The following is an 18,978-nucleotide window of genomic DNA, read 5'->3' on the forward strand; positions in this document are numbered from 1 at the left end:
CTCGTGGTTTTCTGCTGCAGCTAGTCTTACATTGTGCGGCACGGGTTCGCAAATTGTGCCGTTTTCGGTAGCAACAGCAAGAATGTGTGCCTGCTCAGGCATTTCTTATGGTTTGGTAGCCATGTACAGAGAAAATTTACAGCTGTTGCCTAGATTGTGCTACTTCTGAGAGGGCAGGATGAGAGAGGACCAGTTCTTATTAAGGAACTGGTTATGCATTTCATGAGGACTGAGAAGTTTCAATTTGTGCATCATGGCTGTCTACCAAGCACCATGCACTAAAATTTAGAGAAAAAAGAAAAATGAAAAGGAAAAGGCAAAACGATTACAGCTTGGCTGTTGCACACAAAGTATAATGACCTGATGAGCTCCAAACAGCTTCGTAAAGTGGGCTTCCCCGAACGCTTCTGTGCAGGGGTCGAAGCCCACTTTACAGACGTTACAAATATGTTTAGTTAAACTAAAAGAAAGCATTAAAAGATGTTTAAAATGATGGTAAAAAATGTAGTAGGGTTGGAGAGATTGCATACAGTCTCCCCTTCTTCCAACAAACAAGGAAAATTGTAATGTTCATGCATGGCTGTAAATGACTAAGCCGGTGAAAATGGGTCTGATGCAGGCAGTTAAATAATGTTTGCTATTACACAGGGGCGCCACCGTGATTTTTTTCTGTCTGTGTGTGTGTTTGGGGGGGGGGGCAGAGGCAAGCCGCACTAAGCAATTCGGAACAGCAGTAAACTTTGGGCCTTACCCATTATAAAGCCTCATTTTTTCATAAAAATTTGTGGAATTGTGGGTCTGCCACAGAATGTGAGGTACAGCGTGGTGGAACTTTTTGTGATTGCACAATTCTTGGTATGGTAATGAGAAATGAGCCGAATTTTAGCACATTATGACATTTCTAGTCATTATAAATTTATATTTTAGTTCACACAGCAGAGAACTGGATGCGGTCTTCCTGAATTGATTGGGTTTTCTTGAACATTACTGGAATCCGTTCCCGATAGTAGTTGCTAAAGCATGCTTCACTTCGTGCACATAGGCACCGTAGGAAGTCATCTTTATAGAATAGTTTCCAGCTGTTCTAGTCATACCTTTGCATCAATGGATTCATTTTTTAAAATAATTTTGGTAATTTATACTTGTTTAGGAGTCATGAAACATGAACTTAAACTGCTGGGTCTGTGCGTGACGTGTACCAGTGCTCATCCTGCTCATACAACCGAAACAGCAGGAGCACCATCTGGGTATTAGGAGGGGAAAGGAACCAGCTGTATGTTTCCTCTGTCCAGATGAACTGATATTTGCAAGCACAGTGCTATTATTGCAAAACCATAAGGCATTTTGGACAAGCACTTATTTTTGCTTTTGCCGCAGAAAATTGCAGTATTTATGGAGTCCTGCTAAGGAACTCAAGGTCAAGGTTTGTCGCAGCAGAAAAAGAAGGGCCTTGCCCATTCATAAACGCCAAGTAATAATATGACCATAATGACCAAGTAATACAGAGTTCTTCATATTGTCCCTACCTTTCGACACATGCCACACGTCGAAATAGTGTTTGATGCCTGGCTTGGCGGTGCGCATGTACTTTTTTGTGGCCGGGTGCCGGTCAGTCGTGAGTGAGGCCACATGGACATGGTTGTCCTCCATAAACTTCAGTCCTCGCACAAGACCCTCCTTCTCCATATGGCTGCTAGCCTGCACTTCCATGGACTGCAATCAAGGATATCAGCAGCTTTTCACAAGAAGTAGTCTATTCCTACCATAATTTTTTACTCTAACTGTTAGCAATAGTGCGGGTCCAACACCAACAATAATCGTGGGAACTTAGTGAAGGCATCAAATTCATTGCATTGAATTGTAGTTTGGCACAGTAAATATCCTGACCAGTCACTTGGTAATATGTTGGTGGCTTTATACTTCTGGAGAATGAATAATGTGTTATGAAGCCTGCTTGCCCTTTCAATCTTCAAAAGCTATGCTATCTCGAAAATTCAAGCAATGTGCTTTGCCGAAAAGATGATACGGCACATACCCCCTTCACCTGAACTTGCTCAAAGTGTATAATTTTGTTTAACCTATCAGAGTACAACCTGTAAGTCAGGAACTTTGCGCTGTGGCCAGGCGAGTGACACCTGCCATCTGAGGCAAGAGAAGTGGGGTCGGCGCCCAGGTCCTCGAGGAGCCCCTGCTGTTGTTGTTTGTATACCTGCGGCAGAAATGCATTGCACTTTCGTTAATGGGTACTGTCCTGCACCACCACACGCAACACCCTACTTTGGAAAAATTTTAGTTCAATTACAGCTGCAGATTTCAGGGCAACTAAAATTTGAAAACACTCCTCGAAGACAAGAAATGTAAGCACTACTGTGAGATTATACAACCCGACGGACTCAGCCAAATAGCTCACACAGACGCACACAGAATCGGCACGCAAGGATCAGATAACGCGAGCCGACAGGCATCCGGTATTTTGAACACCTGTAGTCGCTCTTAGCGCGCGCTCTCAGGTTTCCGGACAGCCGAGGAGAGAATCAGTTAGCGTCTCGGCCTCGAGGTATTAAGCACGAGCCATAGGTACTCTTTAAGTAAAGTGTTAAAGTAAACTGTTCCCCTGCCTCAACTCATATTTGGCGCAGTCGACCATGAGCCTTAGCCAGCCATTCAGCCACAACAGCAAGCCCTTTTGAAGCCTTATCATCGCCTTGCCAAGCATTTGATCTACACGCCAAGCCCCGCCGTTTCAACGCCATGCAAGGTATTGTTTGGGAGCAGTTAGACGCTGCTACAATGTCGCGCTTCAGTGTAGAACTTCTCAGAGAAGAACTGGAAGCACGGCAGTTGGACAGTGCCGGTCCGAAGGATGAACTCGTGCAACGTTTGATGACAAATATTAATGCGCAACGTGAAGCGTCTCCGCCTCTCGAACAGACGTCTTCAACCAGCACAGGTGCCCCCGCGGTACAATTGGACCCCGCCACGCTACAAAACCTGTCAGCTTTGCTTCAGCATATGCCACGCCCGACGACAACTCTAACTACGCTGCCGGATCTGTCATCATCCATACCACAGTTCGAAGACTCACGGAAGCAAAATGTTAAAATGTGGTTGGAGGATGTTCGCCGTGTCCAGCAACTTGCGTGTTGGGAGGACGCTACGACCCGCCTGATTGCCGCAAGCAAGCTCAAAGGCGCTGCTCGTAATTGGCACCTCGCGTTTGGAAGCCAGTTTGACACTTGGACAACATGGAGCGCAGCTCTTCAAGAAACGTTTTCTCCGGACTTGACCCTGATCGAGTGGCAAAACCAAGTCATGAAAGTGACTCAGGAACATGGTCAGTCTCTCCATCAGTACGCTTTTGCGAAGCTACGGGTCATTGAACGCTGTCCTGTCACTCTCAGTGACGCGCAAAAAATTGACTACTTGCTTCAAGGTATACGTGAGCAACACATCTCCGCAGCCCTAGCAGCCAACAGGCCACAAACGGTCAAAGGCTTTATCACGACCTGTTGCAGTCTCGACAAATGTGCTTATCAGCAAAACAACGCAAGTCCCTCATCGTCGACATCTGCACAACAGAAGCCTGCCACACAGTCGCCTCGGACAACTAAGCCATCGGAACCATCAACACAAGCGTCAGTTTCCCAACCATCAGCAGTTGCATCAGCACATTCTCGTCCTCGCATAGCGGACTTGCCAGCAGACCAGCAGGAAGCCAGGTACGAAGCTATTTCAGCCCAGTACGGTGCACCAGCTTTTCGCAGTGGTCAAGACCTGTCACAAGCAGTATGTTACAAGTGTAAAAAGCTTGGTCATCTAGCGTCAAAGTGCCGCAGCAGCCGCTCTTCGCCGCCTTCGTCAGCAAGCACCCCAAGCCCGCCAACAACGTTACAACCCTCTTTGCACAGCACTCCGATGGCCTTGGAGGGATCACAATTGCAATGCCCATTTTTTACTGCCAGTGTCACGGGAATAGGAGAATGTGAAGCCTTCCCAGATTCAGGATCAAAGATCACCCTGATCTCGAAATCTCTAGTCCCTGGTCACATGCTGAATCCTTGGACTATGCCGCCACTCGCTGTCGTTGGAGGTAGCACAGTACTCCCAGCAGGCACAGCCTTGCTGAAGATAGCGATCGGTACTATTACGGGTATCGTCGAAGCTGCCGTTTTGGAACATAATGTTCTTCCCTTCATCATTGGTGAAGATTGGTTCGAATCCGCACATGCCCGTCTCATCTTCGAACCCCCTAGGCCAGTCCAGCTCCAGCACGCGGCCTCTGGCGTCATAGTCACCGCAGCTCAGAAGCTAGCTCCACAAATGGCTAATGCCGTCATTCTGACGCACTCAAATTTCGCTGCACAAGTGCAAGTTGCGTCACCAGACTGCCTACAAAAAGACCCTTTGCCTTCACCAGACCAGCCACTGTGGCGGACTCTGGCTCAGGAAGCTCCGCCATTGCCTTCACATAATGCCAACGCTACGCCCTCAGCTGGCACTCTGCTCCTTCCAGTTCATCCAGATCTTCCAGCAGCACACATAGGAGATCAGTTATCGACCAGCCAGCAGTCAACCATAACGGATATTTTGGCTAAACATGTGGATGTATTCGCACGCCATGAAGACGACCTTGGTCACTTCGCGGGTACGCAGCATCGCATCGACCTCTTGCCCAATGCCTTGCCATATAGCCGCAGCCCGTACAGGTATACGACGGAAGACAGACAGTTCATTGAAAACCAGATAAAGAAGCTCTTGAACCAAGGCATCATACTTCCCGCCTCGGGACCATGGGCCTTTCCCGTCGTTGTAGTGTCACGTGGAGACAAAAAACGGCTTTGCGTGAATTACGCCCCGTTAAACGAACGTACGATCTCTGTCGTGCACCCCTTGCCCATCATAGAAGACATCATCCAAGACGTTGCAAATTGCGCATATTTCGCAACAATGGACTTGAAATGTGCATATTGGCAAGTCAGCCTTCGCCCCCAGGACTACGAAAAGACAGCATTTATTACTCATCATGGCACATACATGTGGACACGAATGCCATTCGGTTTGAAGAATGCGCCGTCCACCTTCCAGCGCATCATGCAAACAGTTTTCCACGATCTTGCGCCTCGCCCAGACAAGTCTGGCATCCGTGTATACCTCGATGATGTCCTCATCTACGCTCAGTCTTTTAGCACATTTGCCAGCATTCTCCAAGAAGGCCTCCAGCTTCTCCAAGACAGTGGACTAAAAGTCTCTCTGGACAAGTGCCGCTTTGGTCTACAGTCCATTAAGTTTCTTGGCTTCGTCATATCAAGCGAAGGTCATCGTCCAGACCCTGACAAAGCCTCTGCTATGAGTCGTATCCCAACTCCTCGCACTCAGAAGCAAGTTCTCTCGTGGGTTCAAACTGCCAGCTTCTACCGTCGCTTCATCAAGGACTTCGCTAAAATTGCAGCACCCCTGCAGGCCCTTATTAAGTCCAAGATATTCTACTGGAGCCCCGAGTGTGAAGAGGCATTCCAAACGATACGCAGGGCCCTCACGGAACCTCCACTTCTTGCCCATTTTGATGCCAACGCCCCTACAACAGTTACCACGGATGCATCAGGCTCTGCCATAGGTGCAGTGCTTTCGCAGGTACACCACAACAAAGAAGTTGTTATCAGCTATGCCAGCCGCGCCCTCACGCCAGACGAGTGCAAACTACACAGCAACGTGTGGGAATGTATAGCCGTGCACTGGGCCATTACAGCAAAGTTTCGGCATTATCTCCTTGGCCGAAAATTCATCCTCATAACAGACAATTGGACGGTAGCATGCCTGACAAAAAGCGTAAAGCCTTCTCGCAGATTCACTTCTATGATAATGGATCTGGTTGAGTTTGACTTTTCAGTTCAGCACCGCCCAGGTCGGCAGAACGTGGTGGCAGACCACTTGTCTCGTTTGTCATGTGCTGCCACACAGTCCTCTCAGTCCCTCTCTACAATGCAACAGGAAGATCCTGAATGCCACGCAATTCTTCTGGACCTTTCCAATGAAGAGGAATCGTCAGAGTTCAGCGTCATAGACAACATTTTGTACCGTCGCACTTCGCAAGGCGTATATGTCATTGTCGCCCCAGCAGCACTACGCCCTGCCATTTTTCAAGCGCTGCATGACTCTGCAGGACATTTCGGTACACAGCGAACACTCCAAAAGGTGCAAGCCCGCTACTGGTGGCCAAACCTGGAACAATCAGTCGAAAGTTATGTGTCATCGTGCCAAACCTGTCAGCAGTACAATCGCCCGACATCACGCAATGTCGGTCACCTTGGCAGGATGCCCACGTCTGACGTCCCTTTCTCAAGCATTGCCATTGACCACGTCACCATGCCGCCCAGCTCGTCTGCAAAGTACATTTTGAACGTCATTGACTTTGCAACTCGCTTCATTGCACCAGCTGCAGTTAACTCCACTTCAGCACAAGACGTTGTAAAGCATTTGCATCAGGTATTTTATACCTATGGTACACCAGACCACTGCCTCTCTGACCACGGCTCAGCCTTTGAGTCGACAGAGTTCAAGCGTTTCATGCGACTCCACTGTGTAGAGCTTCACTACTCCACAGCATATCGGCCAGAAGGTAATGGCCTTGTCGAAAGAAGCAATGGGACTCTCCTCTCGGTCTTACGCAAAATATGCGCTCTAGAACCCCTATCCTGGCCCAAGAAACTTCACGAAGCTGCCTTCGCTATCAACACCTCAGTGAACTCAAGCACGAACTTCACTCCATTTCAGCTGTTGTTTGGCTATGTGCCTAAGATACCTCTGCAGCTCCATCGTCCCATTAAGCAATCGGACTTTGCTGAACGCATACTGGATGTTGCGACACAACGGTCCGAAGCAGCCGCTAATTCCGAAGCAGCCCAGGCTTCACGGCAAGAAATCTATGACCGCAGCCACCGGCCTCACAACTTCAGTGTTGGTGACCTTGTGTGGGTCAAACGCCAAGTACCCATGCCACATGGAAAACTGTCACCTCGTTTTAACGGTGTGTACCGTTTGGTGGAACAGCTGACCCCAGGAACCTTCAAAGCTCTTCGTGTGTCAAGTTATGGGTCACGACTCTTGAACCAACCACGAACAGTGCATGTGTCACAGATCAAGACATACAACCCCCCAGTCTCGCCAGTCGCCATTCCAGAGCCCAACCACGACACACAACCGGCAGATCTTGAAGACACTCAGGCTTCTTCATTGCCTTCTCATTCGAGCAGCGAGCACCGCCCTCAACGCTCCAGGAGATGCCCATCTCATCTTCAGGACTATGAACTTTATTAGACTTCCGTGCAGCATTTTGCACTTTGTGTCTCGACCAAGAGACTTGGTCTTCTTAAGCACCGGTGGGATGTGAGATTATACAACCCGACGGACTCAGCCAAATAGCTCACACAGACGCACACAGAATCGGCACGCAAGGATCAGATAACGCGAGCCGACAGGCATCCGGTATTTTGAACACCTGTAGTCGCTCTTAGCGCGCGCTCTCAGGTTTCCGGACGGCCGAGGAGAGAATCAGTTAGCGTCTCGGCCTCGAGGTATTAAGCACGAGCCATAGGTACTCTTTAAGTAAAGTGTTAAAGTAAACTGTTCCCCTGCCTCAACTCATACTACTGTCACTGCAAAATAGGATTAACAGCGCTTTGCACTCCGTGTACTAGAAATGCCACTCCTGCAGCTTACACCTAAGATAACTGGTGAAAATATATGGGAGTATATAAATTAGACATACTCAGGTGACAGGTGCCTAAGCTTTTTCTCCCGTCACCTTGAGCATGGTCGGCTGTGGTGGCTTATTGTGGGAGCCGCAAAGTCCTATTTCCACCAAAATTAGTTTTTACTCCTGTGTTATTTAGTGACGTGTATTTGCGTTGGATGTTTGGTTTCTTTGAAGGTGAGTCAAAAGAAAAAGCCATCTCGAAATGATTGCAGATCTGTGGCATAGTGTTCCAACCACCTATATAGTGATCGCTTTTTGAAGATAAGGCTACATCGTTACCAAGACTCGTGACGACTGTCATTTTTGGAAGTTCACTTTCATCATTTTCATCTGTGTCACCCTCGTATGATGAACAACAAAAATGCTTGCATGCTTTTTATGCCAACTATTCATACCTTATTGACCGTAGGGAATAGGTATGCACCCTGATACCGGTAATACTGGCTGTCTGTGAGCACCTGGACACGCATTTGCCTCAGCATGCGTAAAGTGCAGGTGGGGCTCGAGCCGCTATACAGAAGTGCAGCAGAAAGCAAGGCATTCCCTGCTGCCTTTTTGCCTATGTGTGGCTGGCCCGTCCACTGAAAGGTGTGACCCTGGTGACACTCCGCCAGCACTGTCACCAATGTTCCACTGGTCGTAAAGGAGCATCTGCAGGGCTGGAACCACTCCCGGCATGTCTTGAACAGCTCGGTGAGGCAGCTCTCGAAAACAATGTATTTTGGCTCCTCGTAGAGCTTTGTCTCGCTTTGTGTCTCCCTGGAATGAGGTAACATTGCACATCCGTCACACAGGAAATAGCATGGTCATAACATTGCAGGAAATGGATAGTGACATTCACTGTTATGCAAAAATTAAACGTCAGAGAGGGACAGCATAATCTGCTGCTCACAACATACTCTAAGGTGCTCCCATCCATTGAAGGGTAATATGTCCGGTCTCCTTCATCGACCTCATCTTCACTGCCACCTGCCTCAGCTGGTGAAGAATGCAGGATCGGAGACTCTGGGCATGGTGGAAGCTCTTGTGGACGGGGATGCACTGGTGATGATGTCAGAGGGGCTGCCATGGCAGGAGTGGCGTCATCCGTTTGCACAGCGGTCGACCTTAGAGCTACCAACCGCTCCAGCTCCATGTTGCATTGGGTGGCTGCACAAAAGATCGTACAGTGAAGCTTACAGTGGTGATTGTCATTGTTATTTGTTGGTGAAATAGAAAATATGTTTACGCTCACAGGTGCTGACCAAGCCAGCAGATCTGAAGTCCGATGCTGTTGTCTGTGTAGCTACTGTTGTTCCCTTCCGTCTTGTACAACAAGCACCGCATGATCCGAGGCACTTTTGGTACTAGAAATGTTGCAGAATTTTGTGTCTAGTGTGTATACATTGAAAAGCACTCCAAACTATCTGTGCATGTGATAAACGACTGCTATAATTGCGGTCAACACAGTGAAGTAAAAATGAAACGACAATAAAGTTGTGGTATACTTATGCTTATTCCATTTATGTCAGCTGTGATTGAAATTGTTTGTCACATATTTTGCCTGTGATCACTCTCAGTATTATTACCTCAGTTCCCTCAAGTATACGTGCAGAGGGATCAGCCGGGACCTCTACTGCTGCCGTTGGCCAGTGCTGTTTGGAGGTTGAAATTAGTGCTCAATGAAGAAAAAGAGTCTGTTGCTGTAGCTCGTTTACCTTAGTTGGAGATGCAGCTCCTGAGTAGCATGGGAGGTCATGGCTGGCAGATACCACTTCCTGTAATGGAATGAACAAGAACACATGATATAATAACCAAAGGGGAAACCCACGTGAAACTGGTCTGACTCTCAAATGGAAATTTTTTTTTATGTGTGGAGTACCCCTGTCCTTGTTTCAGCCATCTTCCTTGCTCTGCCTGTCATTTTCCCCTTGACTTCAGCTCCCACCCTCTTGCTTACTGTCATGCACTTATCCTTCCATAGTTTATTTTCTCCCTCGAGAGGGGGAGATACTCCAGCAATATTGGGCCATGTGCAGACATATGCCAGCCACATGTATCAGAAACACAAAGTTTCACAAATTGTCACAGACCTCGTGCTCAAGTGGGATTGCCAGATCGTAGTAGTCCATCTCGAGGTCAGAAGGACTTGCATCGCCTGCAGTTTCCTGTGGGCAGAAGGCAAACGTGCCATCATCACAAATGTTACGTATTCAAGTGCACAATGTGAAAGGATATGTGCTGCATACCTCATGTCCAACAGGAAGGTCCAGGTGGGAAAGTTCCACTAATGAGGCAGCTCGGCTAGTGGTAGTAGTCTAGACATACAGAGAACACACTTTATTACAAGCATTGCTTGTTTTGTCACATCAATTCAGTGCATTTTATGCGTACCTGATGAGACTCACGACATGTGACCACTTCCGGCCAGTCAGCTTGAGAGTCTTCGACTTCCATGTGACGATCAGCATGAGTATTGAGAACCATGAACAAAAAGACGACAAGGGTCTTTACCTAATTCTTCATCTGACAAATAAGAGCTTATGTGCTACATTTTCCATGTTGTTCATTGTTCACCCTAGGGAAAACATAACAAGTTTGATGTTTCACCTAAAGTACAGTTAGAAGAACAGCATGACCTCCTTGGAAGTGTTCATCTGTATTAGCCTAAAAACCGAAACCTCCGTCGTCTATAAATTGCGTGTTTATAATACGGAGAACTATACTTTATGATTACTTTCATATGATCTACTCTATGTCCGATGATTAGCTGTTTGAAGTGAACGAGACTGACGAATAATAGTTCGCGAAATGTCCATACTGTGCTGATGAGACACAACAGCATCAGGCGAAACATTAACCTCTGCAACTGCAGCTAGATTCAAAGAAGGAACTGCCGTCTTCTCCAGGCGGTACATCTGTCGCTGCAGTCCAAGTCGTCGTGACACAGAGGGGTGCATCACGTAGTCGGAAGGTGTAAAATGCCGTTCGCAGAACCGAATGTTCTCCAGCTTTCTACCTTGCCAGAGTCGTGACGGGACTGCCGCAAGCCATTGCTGCCGCCGCTGGTCGTCACTTGGTAAACCATGAAACCGAATATCCGATGAGTACGCCGCATCCGGACACCCTTCAACCAGACATCCGTATCCAGGCATATTCGGCGAACAGTGAGCGTTCACAGCACGATCACATATCGTATCACGTATGATCAGTAACGATCAACTGTGAGAAACGCAAGAAACTGCAGACAGAATCTCCAAAACAAAGCACCGCGGTTTCCGAAAGTAGCGTCTGCAATAATCTTCTCCGTCGCGCGCTAATCGGATTAGCGCGGGTCGAAGTAATTACAACGCACGACAAAGATGTGAGATACTGGGTATACTTTTTATTCCTGCACATTTTAACATTTAGAAATGCACGTACAAGGATCATTTTGTACAAATAATGGGTTACAAGCTCATGCTGATGTCACAACCACACCTACGTAATTCCAGACTGTGGTTGGGTACGGCTCGACGTCACGGCACACGTCACTTGCATATGTTTTAATTTATGCGCGGGCGCTTCCTCGGTTTGACGCTTGGCGTGCTGAACGGGATTGACGCAGGATTTTGGAAATTCGATTTTAGAAAAACTACTCTGCTTGAAAGCACGCAAATTGGTGGAGAAGCTCCTCTTGATGCCTTCCATCGATCTCAATCGCGAAAACGGCTCCAAAATCACTGGTCAGGGACCCTTTAAATCCATTGACCCTTTAATGACATATGCTGTGCCTGGCCGCATCCCGCGCATCGAGGAATCGCTGCTTCATCGGCTGCGGCTGAATGTGGCCCGAACTCCTCTCCTCCTATTTAAGATGAATCAGCACCCATCACCTCTTTGCCCAACGTGCAATGTAGAAGCCGATGTGCCACACATTCTCATTGCCTGCCAGCGGTACGAAGATCACCGATCGAGTCTCCGGCGCCGCCTTGCTCATCTAGGCTACCGAGAGCTTTCCCTCGCGGTGCTACTTGGCCCTACCCAGCACGCTGAAATCACGTCTGACACGATTCCTTCGGGAATCTAAACTCCTGGGCATTCTTTGATGCGTCCTATGCGCAACGATTAGTGAAGGAGCTGTTTCTTCTGTATTTTTTGATAATTTTCTGTATCCCAGCTGTTTTCTTTTGTTTGCTTGAAAGCATTAGGGAATAGCAAGCCCACACCGTGGCTAACCTTTCCCTTCCCTTTTTTCTTACTTTGCATTAAACATATCCCCCCCCCCCTCTCTGTGCTTTGCTGTTAGGGCATGATCATGAAAGTCCTTGCGCTTCGCAGTAAGAGTGCAACAGCAGAACTTAGACCTTGCTTTATACCATTATTGTGAGGAGGGATATTGTGCCCCAGAAGCAAACAGACTCGCGAAATATCCAATGAGCTCCACAGAGCATGCAAAAACCAACACGCGTCCGCCGTCACTGAGAGGAGCGGATGCTTCGCCGGAGCAGACGCCAGCACACCAAGCACGAAGAAACCCCCCGAGTAAGCCGCATAAGGTGTGCAACACGCTACTTTCTAAAACATCAGACGTTCTGAAACTTCTGCAGTTTGTCATCTGCCATCCGTTGAGCCCGTTTTGGGGTCGTATTAGCAAACATTTTATGGGTACATTACGAAAGTTGAAATTCCTCTGAAATCCCACCGAAGTGAAACCGAACCCTCCAGATTTCCCTCCGCCCTCCAAATCGACATTCTACCCGCTAGGCTCCGGCACAAATCCTCCAGATTCGGAGGGAAATCCTCCAACTTGCCAACACTGAGTACTAGTCCACCAGACAGCGCGCTGTTTGACGTCATCATTTCCTCCCATTGTCTGAGGCTGCTCCTGTGAGCACCCAACCACCGCCCCAACGGTCAACGTTCCAAAGTTCTTGTTCGCTCTTGCTAATTCGCTCTTGCTATCAGGACTGAAGAATGCGCGCCAGACAGGATTGTTTCATGATCCCAGGTATTAATCGAATTTACATCGCCATATTATTTTCTTTACTGCGCTATTACTGATTTTCATTCTTACATTAAAGATTACAAAAACTACTACTAGTACAAAAAAATGCCATTGCTCCTGTTATTGAAGATCATATCAAATTACCCTAATTTTTAACAGTCATAAATTATATTCACTCCCCCCCCCATTAAGGGAAACACCATCCCCATTCATGCCCAAAGGCTGAGAAAAAAAATAACTGAGCCTTGCAATTAAGCTCTATTTCCTCGAAGACTTACCAAATGACTAAATAAACGTATCAAAAAGCGCTTTTTCTACTTTCAATCATTAAGAACCATATCAACACTTTTTGTACAACAATTCAAGAAACTACTGATCATCGCTCTCTTCATGGACGCTGTTGCTTCTGTCTAAAATAACTGTCCCTATTGAAGATGAGAAAATAATAAGCGAGCCTGGACCACTCAAAGTGATCAACAGGCTTACTCAATGCGCGAAAATCATCTTTTCTTTCTGATTTTGCTCTTTAAAAGTAGCGCACTATCCACAAAGCGCGATCTCAGTTGTCTCGCGACGTAAACCCCCAATTATTATTATTATTATCCATAAAGCGCGCCAAGTTTTCCTCAACCCCCATTTCTGCATGCTACATGATGTGTCATGAAGTGACGCAGGGCAAGAATGAATCAATTTAGCATATGAAATGCATTTTCACCATTCCGTTTTGCAGCTTGCTTTCATGAGCAGACACACAACGCTCCTTTTTTTGTTCACGTTCGCTATGAACTTTAAATATTATTACTTGAAATGCAAAAAGTTGCAGCAGATTCGTCTCACAGAGACGAAAATTTGCATTCAACGCTCAGATACCCAATTTTCTGCGCTACGGCTGCAAAATTAAGCACCATCATCAACACATATGTCATAATGCGTGTCATGCCTTATGAAGCAAAGTGCCTACTGCCAACCATGACAGAACACATACACAAACACACACCCCCTTTTCTACTGTCCGAAAGTTATTGAACCGCGTAATAGTACGCACCCTGAGTTTTACCAGGAAATCTAAACTTGAACAGAGCTACAAGCCCGACAAAAGCTAACATTGACAAACAACAATTGAAAAAAAAAAAAAAACAATTAACAAACACACTCATTCATTTCGGCTGTCTGAATTCGCGCTAAATTCGTGAGCAATTCCAAGAGCAAGCACCCGTTTGAAGAAAGCCTAACAAATGTAGCTCAACACAGCCCTCGCCACAATAGCCGGGTGGGAGGCGGCATGATTCACAAAAAACGACTTCTCTTTCTGATTTTGCTTTTAAAACACGGTTAACTAGCAATTAAGCGCTCCAAGTTTTTCTTACTTCTCATTCCTTCCTGCGACTTCCGCGTCCTGTCATGCAATGAAGCATGGCAAGAATTAGTAACTTTAGCATACGAAAGTCATTTTCACCATTCCATTTCGAAATTTGCTTCCATGAGCGTGCACACAACCGTACGTTTTTTGTTCACATTGGCTATGAAAATCCAATAATCACACTTACTTCCAATAAATTGCAGTAAAATCCAGATTCGATTCACGGAGACGATAATTTCTACCCTCTTAAAAAAAAAGAAATACGACGCGAAGCAGATGATTATCCTTGCGATAAACATTTCATTGCGGTGGCATTAGGATATATTCAGAAAGGTATCGTATCTGTGCAAAGTGAGTCCAAGGCATGTTGATGGGCGCGCATTGCAATGATGTTGGGATGACAGTTTTGTGAGTGTCATTAGCAACTTACCTATTTAGTGAAAGGTCGTATGCTTATGAACACATGTCAACTGGTTTGGTTTAAAAATGGTGAGAGCTACAGCGTGTAGCGAATGATGTTCACATTTACCCGTTCCACTCTATAGTATTCTTGCAAAATATATGGGTGCAACGAAATAAAAGCTAAAATAAGTGAATTCCCTTCTGTATCATAATTGCTGCGCAAAAGCTCGGCACCGTTTTCTCTTGGATGTATAGCGAACATGCATTCCTTTCTTTTTTTGTTACGATTATTATAGCATACTAATGAATACATGCAATCTCGTTTGATTTAAAAATGGCTTAGAGGTGCTGTGTGTATAGCGGATGCAGATGTATTCTTTGCTCATTTGCTTGGCTCACTCTGTAGTAGTGTTTCAAAATATTTTTGTGCAAGTGAATAAAGCAAGATACAACGAATTCCAATTCTGTGTTATTCATCTCTTTTTATTACTGCATGGAGCTCGACGTCTTTCTGTACGCAATGGCAATGTTCATTTGTGAGCTGCTTTATTTGTTTTTAGCTGGCGTCGTCTGCGTGGAAGTTCCTATTACATCCGGTGCGAAGACGCGCTGTCCTTTGTATCACTGGCATATGTGTGTTTCGTATTTTGTCGTTGGATAATTATTGACCTGAGGAATAATGTGCACTTTTGTGGTTGGGAAGACACTTTTGAGAGTTTGAATAGGCGACGCTCGTTGTGTGTATGAAATATGTGTGTGGGCGTGTGTATTTGTGAAGCTAGAAAGTCACTTGAAAAGTAAGTAAGTAATCTCCGCATTGTGTACGCCTTTTCGTGTGAAAGAAAAGTACTGTAGCGCGATATTGATTAACAATAAAGTTCATCGCGTTTTCTGGAAAGAGATGGGTGCAGGGTGGCCTGCAAGCAAGGTGAAGTGATTGCTGTGGACGCGCTATTTCACCAGGATTCGAATCGATTTTTACATGCCTTCCACGCGGTCTTCACAGCGAAGGCTGCATCAAGCAACAACAACAGCAAGAACCGGAGTGCTTGTTCTTATCTTGGCACTCACTTGACGCGAGTTCAGACAGTATCAGTGCAAGCGTGTGTTTGTCAGTTTTTTTTGTTTAGCACGTGCATTTGTCATGCCCATTGCTGTGCTCAAGCTGAGTTTTCGGGGTAAAATTCAAGGTATGTGGTATTATGCTGTTCAAGAAAAATTCACTGCTCACTGAATATGTCAGCCCTTGTTTTGCCGGGGTTGCTCCGTGCCTCATTGTGTACAGTTGAGTTCTGTTAGAAGAAATGGGTGTGTTTGTTCTGTGTTTTGTCATGTCTGTCGGTATGCACATTGCTCGATAAGGCATGACAGGAACTATGAACTTGTTGAAGGTGCTTACTTTTTGCAGAGATAGAGCTATTTTGCTATTTGAGCAAAATGCGGGTATCTGAGCGCTTAACGCAGAGGGTAGAAATTCCAGTCCCCGCGAGACGAATCTGCAGTAATTTGTTGCATTTTAAGTAATAGTGTTTAAAGTTCATGCGTTCTGTGAAGTTGTGAACAAACAAGGGAAGGGATGTGCCTGCTCATGAAAGCGAATTGCGAATCGGTATCGCAAAATATTTTTTTTGTGTGCTAAATTTAGTAATTCTTGCCCTGCTTTATTACATGATAGGACGCGTCATGTAGCAAGCAGAAATGGTATGTGCGAAAAACTGTTTAAGCTACGTTTTTAAAGCAAAATCAGAAAGAAAAGACGGCCTTCAACACGGTGATTGTGGGGAGGGCTGCGTTGAGCTACATCTGTTAAGGCCTGTTCCGACATATAGCGATTTGATATATAGCGCTACAAAATAGGGCGATATTTTCCTCCTCGTAGTGCTCGGAAACGCTAAAAATTAGTGCTTGCCGGAGTTGAGCTTCAGTCAACTTTTTCAGCGTTAATATTAGCACTACATTCGTGTTGGCCAATGAGGAGGCCCTTCAGTGGTGACGTCGCGAAAGTCGTGGAGCTGTTTTGCTTCCGCATTTCACGGCATGGCGACCGCATTGGAACCGGCGAGTGTGTCATCCCAAATGCCTGATAATTTTTCTGATTGTCCTTCTTGATAAGGTGTTCAGTCAGTTGATCGAATTTTTCCGTCGCTGTCGAACTCTGGAGGCGTCATGCTGGGAGAGACCGGAAACGATAACTTCCACTAAATTATAGCGCTTGCGCCGCTTTGCAAGTGTGAACCGTCCGATAACAGTGAGCGCTGTTTTTGCGTGCTGTTTTGTAGCTCTGTATTAGCGCGCAGCTATATGTCGGAACAGGCCTTTAGGCTTTCTTCAAGCAGTGTGCTTGTTCTTGTGAAAGCGCTTATACGCTTCTACTGCGAATTCAGACAGTAGAAATGAAGGGTTGTGTTTGTTAGTAGTTATTGTTGTCGTTAGCGTGTGCATTTGTTATGCTTGTCAGTATGCCCTTTGCTATTCGAGTGCGCTTTCGTGCTACTTTAACGACAGCAAAGCAGAAATTTTTAATTTTTCGATGACTCGCATAAAATAATGAGCTCTTGGAAATAACGAAATAAAGAACAAAAAATGCTCTGATATTGTTGTTATTATTTCCTACATATAGCGTTTAACAAGCTGAGAGCGAGTCTTTACCATTTCTTACTTTAAAAAAATACGACGTGCAGCAGATGATTATCTTTGCGATAAATCTTTATTCCAGTACCTGCAGGATATATTCATAAGGTTTCGAGCTTGTTAGGTGGACCCAAGGGGAGTAGAGGGGTCGCCAAGCCCGCTGCGCTCTTTACTACTGAAGCCTGCAGTCAATGATGTGTTGCAAGATTTTCACTACCGCGAACATGTGCGGGCATGCACCGACGAGAATTGCAACAAGGGAATAGCAAACATGTTTGGGCATGTATGGACAAGAATAACAAGGGGGAGACTTTCTGCTAATCGCAACAAGGTAAATCGCAAAACATACACTACTCCAATACACGCTGTCAAGTAATCCCAGTTAGGGGGTAAACGGGACAACAGAATGAGTATTAAAACGACAACTTACCGGCACCGAAGTATTTCCACACATATCACTCAGTCAAAGACAGTCGCTCGTCACGAAATCCGTGGCGAGGAGAGCACCAACAGCATGACCGCCACTCAGAGATCCACCCGAAGCAATGAAGCGTCCGTTGATTTCTCCTCCAGGGCATCAGGAGCTCTGCACTGTTATTGGTCGTGACGTCATCCGTCCCAAAGGTCGTCCAGACAGGAGAGCTTCGCAAATCTCCCTCTGTTATTCGTTAAATACATTAACCAATTATGACGTCACTGTTTATGGAAATCTTGCATTAAAGTGAAATCCAGACGGGTGCGCACCTACACCACAACCGTTGCCCTAGCTTCCCCTGCGAGAATAGTCCACCAGACACCGCGCTGTTTGACGTCATCATTTCCTCCCATTGTCTGAGGCTGCTCCTGTGAGCACCCAACCACCGCCCCAACGGTCAACGTTTCAAAGTTCGCTCTTGCTATCAGGACTGAAGAATGCGCGCCAGACAGGATTGCTTCATGATCCCAGGTATTAATCGAATTTACATCGCCATATTATTTTCTTTACTGCGCTATTACTGATTTTCATTCTTACATTAAAGATAACAAAAACTACTACTAGTACAAAAAAATGCCCTTGCTCCTGTTACTGAAGATCATATGAAATTACTCAAATTTTTAACAGTCATAAATTATATTCACTCCCCCCCCCCCCATTAAGGGAAACACCATCCCCATTCATGCCCAAAGGCTGAGAAAAAAAAATAACTGAGCCTTGCAATTAAGCGCTATTTCCTCGAAGACTTACCAAATGACTAAATAAACGTATCAAAAAGCGCCTTTTCTACTTTCAATCATTAAGAACCATATCAACACTTTTTGTACAACAATTCAAGAAACTACTGATCATCGCTCTCTTCATGGACGCTGTTGCTTCTGTCTAAAATAACTGTCCCTATTGAAGATGAGAAAATAATAAGCGAGCCTGGACCACTCAAAGTGATCAACAGGCTTACTCAATGCGCGAAAATCATCTTTTCTTTCTGATTTTGCTATTTAAAAGTAGCGCACTATCCACAAAACGCGATCTCAGTTGTCTCGCGACGTAAACCCCCAATTATTATTATTATTATCCATAAAGCGCGCCAAGTTTTCCTCAACCCCCATTTCTGCATGCTACATGATGTGTCATGCAGTGACGCAGGGCAAGAATGAATCAATTTAGCCTATGAAATGCATTTTCACCATTCCGTTTTGCAGCTTGCTTCCATGAGGAGACACACAACCCTCCCTTTTTTGTTAACGTTCGCTATGAACTTTAAATATTATTACTTGAAATGCAAAAAGTTGTAGCAGATTCGTCTCACAGAGACGGAAATTTGCATTCAACGCTCAGATACCCAATTTTCTGCGCTACGGCTGCAAAATTAAGCACCATCATCAACACAT

The 18,978-nt window shown here is 45.8% G+C and overlaps 1 protein-coding gene and 1 long non-coding RNA gene across 2 annotated transcripts in view; both read right to left on the reverse strand.

Annotated features, from left to right (window-relative positions):
- LOC135388543 (uncharacterized) overlaps nucleotides 1–17,996 on the reverse strand; it is a 63,113-nt gene extending 45,117 nt beyond the window's left edge. Inside the window, exon 1 of the long non-coding RNA XR_010421457.1 lies at nucleotides 17,543–17,996. This is a non-coding gene — a long non-coding RNA (uncharacterized LOC135388543). The remainder of the gene's footprint in view (nucleotides 1–17,542) is intronic.
- LOC135388542 (uncharacterized) lies at nucleotides 1,566–17,536 on the reverse strand. The gene is made up of 10 exons (XM_064618144.1): nucleotides 10,127–17,536; nucleotides 9,982–10,050; nucleotides 9,826–9,900; nucleotides 9,451–9,510; nucleotides 9,322–9,387; nucleotides 8,988–9,099; nucleotides 8,653–8,902; nucleotides 8,149–8,512; nucleotides 2,094–2,209; nucleotides 1,566–1,713 (listed from the first exon to the last, which is right to left on the reverse strand). Exons 1-10 carry the CDS (start codon nucleotides 10,217–10,219, stop codon nucleotides 1,656–1,658), a joined length of 1,263 nt encoding a protein of 420 aa, XP_064474214.1. The 5' UTR covers nucleotides 10,220–17,536; the 3' UTR covers nucleotides 1,566–1,655.
- Nucleotides 17,997–18,978: the final 982 nt, after the last annotated feature.

The sequence above is a fragment of the Ornithodoros turicata genome, chromosome 3, assembly GCF_037126465.1.
Source record: "Ornithodoros turicata isolate Travis chromosome 3, ASM3712646v1, whole genome shotgun sequence".
In the NCBI taxonomy this organism is placed as follows: domain Eukaryota; kingdom Metazoa; phylum Arthropoda; class Arachnida; order Ixodida; family Argasidae; genus Ornithodoros; species Ornithodoros turicata.